General features: G+C 39.4%; 1 protein-coding gene across 1 annotated transcript in view; it reads right to left on the bottom strand.

Annotated features, from left to right (window-relative positions):
- Positions 1–865: 865 nt before the first annotated feature.
- The window catches only part of ENOX1 (ecto-NOX disulfide-thiol exchanger 1), a 371,798-nt gene continuing 366,663 nt past the window's right edge, over positions 866–6,000 (bottom strand). The window contains exons 16-17 of the mRNA XM_050897187.1: positions 5,035–5,120; positions 866–1,808 (exon numbers count right to left, since the gene is read on the bottom strand). Coding sequence (XP_050753144.1) covers positions 1,677–1,808; positions 5,035–5,120 — 218 coding nt within the window. The 3' untranslated portion in view covers positions 866–1,676. The remainder of the gene's footprint in view (positions 1,809–5,034; positions 5,121–6,000) is intronic.

Genomic DNA, 6,000 nt, shown 5'->3' with positions numbered 1-6,000 from the left:
GAGAAATAGGTCCTAAAGCAGTAATCATTAACAGCCATGTAGGAGAGTTCCTTCATGACTAATTGCATTTGACACTAATTGCTGTTTATTGAAGAACCTGAGTGAAACATCACTCTGACATTTATCTGGATACTCCCTGCATCTGTTGCAATTATTTGCCATATTTCCTGCTGTTGCTGCCCCACTTTATAGGGCCAGCTCTCTTGTGGCTGGCTCCTCTGCCTACATAAAGGTGTGACTTGGAGGGGGCTGCTGTTTCTTATCCAGCACCATGCTAAATGCTGTATTGATGCAGTTCTTTAAAGGAGGGCTCTGGGAGGAGCAGTTCCTTCCATACTCTCCTGGCTTGGTTGATACACACACTTCTCCAGCTTTCGCTGGCTCTTACAGGAGTGCTGGAGTACTGTGTTTGACAGTAAATCCTAAATGATAATTTACATTGATGTCCCTACTTAAGGGACACCACCAAAAGTGAGTTATTCCTTGCCTTGGCTAGCCAAAGGCCAGAAGCATTAGCTGGGAGTTAGAAGGAGTAACTAATAGGATGCATCGCAACTACCCAACACAACACTGAAAATGAGACATTTGAAGGTGTTCATTTTTAACCTGGCTGCTTGTCTGAAAAAAACAAATGAAATCTGTTCAGCTAAACAAAGGTCCATGCTGGTACTTCTTCTACCAACATTTTTAATTATGTTAATCTTAGCTAATATTGCAAGCTCTTTTTTGATTCCCGATTAATTTAACCAAGTTATCTGCAATTAATAGTTTAGGTAGGAGAAAGATAAGTGCCAGGACACTCTTGCTAGATTGATAAAAATTCAAAAACATCAGAAGAAAAACTTGTACAAACAATATGGTAGAAGTCATATTTATTGATAAAAATTAATATATCTGCTATAAAATTTGTAACAGTAATGCAACTGAATATTTATTTTGATGCATAAACCTGAATTTTACATACCAAATACAATACAGTAACACTGGTTTCCTCCTTATTTACATGTTTATGAAAATTGATATGCAATCCATGTTAAAAGAACTTGTAATGGAGAATAGTTACATTAGAAAAATAATATTCTTGATAAAGCATTCTTGAGGACTCCAATCACATTTTCAGGCCTCTTTCAATAAGGCAAAAATCCCTGGTACAGCTTATAACTTAATTTACAAAATACAATAACTTCAGACACATCTTCAAGTTTTCTTTTGGTATGCTTTTCCTCACTGTAAAATTACTCAATTTTCTTACTAAACAGAAAGAACTTTCAATAATGAAACTTAATGAGTTCTACTACATATTACATATACATCGCTGTAGCTTAGCGACCATAACTGGGCAATCTTTCCCCTTAACTGTTTGCTCAATGAGCTTTTATTAGATGTAGGACATGTAGTATTTTGAAATCATTATGACTGTGGTATCCTTCTTCAGTTTTCATAGGAAACAGTTCTGTCACATTTTGAAACTTTTTTTAAAATTTTATTTTATTTTAGGAACTGGTGCACGACTACATTTCCACTCACAAGAGAACGTCACAAATGTAACTAAAATTAGGCTTGGATAACTTTGAAAACATACTACTATGTGCCCAAATCCAAATTTCTTACTTTAATACTTTATAACCCTGCCATGCTCTAGGAATTCTTCTGCATAGCTTCATTACTAGTCACAGTCAGATAGTTTTAATTCCTTCAAAGGCACAAAACTTCCACCTCTTTTCCAGTGTTGCTCCTACACCAGTGAATTCTTGTTTAAACATGCGTGGCAGTCTCATCAAAAGCATTTCTATCTCATTTGCAGAGATCTGAGAAAGAAATAAAGGTAAAATGAAAGTGAGAAAGCTGCCCTGTAGATTGGAAAGAGGAAATATGGAGAACAGAAATAAAGGGGCGGGGGGGGGGGAAATCCAGGCCAGATGAAAACAACCAACCATTATTTTTTTTTTTTAACTTTAGCCTGTCATGAATTTCCAGACTCCAAAGCAAGTGCAGATTCATTGCAGGAATGATTCTGCTTTTGTAAGTGGCATCCCACTGTAAAAGAATGACAACTGCTATGTCAGGGCTGCTGCCACACAGTGTGGTACAAAGTCCATCTAATAACTACAGTTGTGGGTATACTTGTGAGGAGGAGGAAGCAAATGGGACCTTATTCTTCCTTCTCATCCCATGAGCTCTTGAATCCTCCTCCCAGCTCCATCAGTTTTTCTCTTGCAAAAAAACTAACACAGGGACTTTATTTTTAATCAGCTCACTTTTGTTACTTAGGGCTGACTATCTATGAGGCCATCTTCTCCCAGTTTGGCCCAGTTCAGCAGCCCCAGATAACTAAGCAGTAAATTTCCTGACTCAGCATTGCTCAGGATGTTTTTATGGTTTTGAAACCTTAATGACTGGTCACCTTCTTAATGGGAAAAATGCTCTCCTTGCAGAAAACGCTTTCACAAAGGCAACCTTTCTGGTATAATCAGTAGGGAAGTCAAGAAATGAACAGTCATGGAAAATGAACCATTTTATCCTACTGCTACTTCTTCTAAAGTGATGGTCATGAAAGGAACAGTAGAGAAATTTATGGGTGCTGCCTGTTATCCACAGGTATCTCCATGGTTTGATAGGCTTCTCTGGCAATGATGATATTTCTGCTTATTCATATTAGTAGGAACGTTCCATGGTGAAAAGTTTTCTTTTTAAAACAGTATATAAACATAAAATATGCTAATTATACCTCATTCCACCCAAGGGAGGTAAGAAAATATCTATCACCTCTTGTTTTCCTGAAGAGGTTAGTGCAGCAGAAAGATTAAATGATTTGTTAAAGGTGGTGCCGAAAATCAGTGTTGGAGGCAGTCTAAAGCCCCAGAGTAATCAGGTCCATCTTTTACGTACTCTCATGGCAGTAACGGATAGCTGGTTACCTTTGGGTAATGTATTTGAGCTCTGTACTGAGCCCTCAGCCCACATGGGTATGCTGACCTCATCATTCCTGTTCAGGTGAGGAATGACAGGCTAACCATGGAAAGTAATTGAAATTCATCTCTGAGATTGCATCTCTGGATTGCGCTATTAAAAAGTAATTTGTTGCTACAAGCAGTTACTTCCAAAATAAACCAGCGAGGTCAAATTTTGCGGCTCATGTTTATTATGCAGCGGGTAGGTCCAGTGGTAGCTGCAAGGGCTGGTACGTTGGCACCTCGGAGAGATGGAGACAATGCTCCTTCCATGAAGGCTGTGTTTGCAACTTAAGAGTTTGATCCTGGCAGCCTCACAGAAGCCAACACGTTACTCACGTGAGTACAAATTCAAGGACAGAGCCCACAGACATGCACAAGAAGGGACCACAGCAGTGAAGGGGGAGAAAGTTGAAGAGCTCAGTGGGCAGGAGCAATGAGCAGCAGGGCTGGAGCCCAAGGAGCCTGTATTTTAAATGATTGCTGTTGTCACTCAAGAGATACAGAGCTGGAGGGGTCAGCCAGGGGAAAAAGCAGTTGAAACTTAGCCAAACGCTGTGTGTTAAGGAAAGACTTGAAAGATGACTGAGGAGATTGGACGGACTGGGTGCTGCAGGAACTGGGGACAAGATGAAGGAAGGTGTACATGTGGCAGAGGCAGGGAACAGAGAAGCAGAAGAAGAATGGTTGCAGATGTGAAGCTCTGGATGTATCAGGTCTTGATGAAATCAGATTTTTTTTTTTTAAATTGAAATTCACCAGTTTCTCACCTCTGTCTACCATCCTCATCCCTTACTCCCTTTTCATTGTGGGACTGTAAAGCACTAGTAAATCTGAGCTGCCATGGCCTGAAGATAGTGCCTAAGAACTTCATCATTCTTCCTCACTCATCCATGCAACCTGTCTTATTTCCAGTGGGCTTCTAGCTCAGGATCTCCTCTGCTTTTAGCTACACACTTTTTCATAGAAAAAGAGAGGAAGGATCCTCCAGAGGCATGAAGCAGCCCATCAAAGCAGCCCATCAAAGCAGCTGGAAAGTCATCTTGGCTATGGGTGACATGGCTGGAGGGAGCATTCAGGAACAATATTACCAGGATCAAAGGAGTTGTGTCTAACGATCACCACACAAGGAGTGCCACGCACATTCTGAGTCCACGTGCACACCATAGCTACATCCTGACTCCGTGTTGCAAGAAGATCTGGGCAAGCACCATCATCCCTGTGTCCAAAGTAAGTATTGGCAGATGTGGATCAGAGCTGTGGCTAACTGCAGGGTGACCCCTGCATCTGCAATGTATCTCATGCAGTCTAGCATCCTGCAGAGCCGTTGTTTAGCACTTAGAGTAGCATTCACCTGATCAAAAGTGGCTATTTCACAGTTGAGCTTCTCACTCTTGACTTGCTTAATATTCAGGAATAGGAGAGGAATAGGCCCTTTTGGGGCTTGATCTCATCTCATCCTACAGTAGATATTTAAAAGTAAGTCAATGAATCTTATCCTACAGGTATGTATTGGCTATGGACTGTACTAACTGATGCATTAAAAACCACTTTGCACACTGTAGTGTGTTGGCCTCACTTTTGTGTCGGCCACACCTTCTCTGAATTTAGCAATAGGGTCAGCCAATTCCTTTATGAGGCCCTCTCCGCTTCCATGTGGAGACGAAGGCTATGCTTCATGGTCCATTCATGTGTTCATGAAAGTTCATGTTCAGTGTGACCCACGACTAACAACTTTTAGAAGAATAAGGAATCATCTCCTAAAACTCTGCACAGTTTGATGGCCATGGCCACACCTGCCTCTTGTTCTGCTTTCTTTCAGGATCATGTATCATAAAATCAGCTGCTAGTCTTTGCCATTTAAAGCTCTGCTCTTCTTTGCCACAAAGAATAGCTAAGCAGCGGGAGGCAAAGACCTCAACACAAGCACGTGCACTGTAATTTGCGAATGAATAAAGACTGCAAACCCCCAAGCCCCATATCCCATTATCTTTCTAATGGAAACGCAAGAAGAGTTTAACCTGCAGTAAAGAATAATACAATATTTCTATAGAGAAAACAGATTTAGATTAAATTTTTTTACCCTAGAGTCCAACTGCTGCATATAAGACCAAAGATACTCTATATTGGCTCCAAAAGGGTGGACGTGAAGAAATGTGGATATGATACCTGTATTAAAAACAAATGCACACAAAGTATTGAAATTACCTCAGACAATATATCATTAAAATAAGCAAAATAATTCTGAATAGTCTGTTCTTGCAGGTTTTTCAGTATGAATTATGATTCTTATTTTTCTTACACAACCCAATAAACATAACAAAATGGCACATTTTTAATACAGTCATAATAACATGGTAAACACAATAGCTCATCTTCAGGAATGACAGTAGTTAGCAAGTAAGTGACCAAGATAATATACTGATGAATAAAGGAATTTCTAAACAAAGACTTGCTGGAAGCATTTCAACTACCAATTTTATGCTTGATTTACCAATATAAAATTGTGGATATTGCAATGGTAAAATTATTGCTTTTTTTTCCCTTCACTGGATGCTCTGTTGTGAAAATGTTTCATATAATTGTGTCAGAAACCTCATTCCCTCAAATTTTTCTAGTAATTACGCTGATGCTAGTTATGAAAAGTGTTTAATCCGTATTACCCCTAACTGCTGCTGAAGAAAACACAAATCCTTTATGACATATTTACTTATTTACTTTCTCTTAAAAGAGAGCCAGTTCTGTCTATCTTCCTTGTTATTTATAGGATCGTTGTAAAAGGTATGGGAATAAAAGTGGCTTATCAAGAGGCAGGATCTAAGTCTAGAGATTTTTTCTGCAGTGAAAATCAAGTGACAGAATAATAATGATGACCAGAGAAAAGAAGATTTGGGGCATCAGAATTGCTATTAAAAGCACTGTCCAATTTCTCCTCTTCTAAACAAACAGTGAAAATACAAAATGGCATGTGTGTTACTTACTGTTTGGGGAGAGTTGAACTGTAAGAATCAGAGCAAATATTTTCAACTCTGTTTGGATGGGTTTCTTA

This window comes from Gymnogyps californianus, chromosome 1 (genome assembly GCF_018139145.2).
Source record: "Gymnogyps californianus isolate 813 chromosome 1, ASM1813914v2, whole genome shotgun sequence".
NCBI lineage: Eukaryota > Metazoa > Chordata > Aves > Accipitriformes > Cathartidae > Gymnogyps > Gymnogyps californianus.
This window is presented reverse-complemented; position numbering and strand designations above follow the sequence as displayed.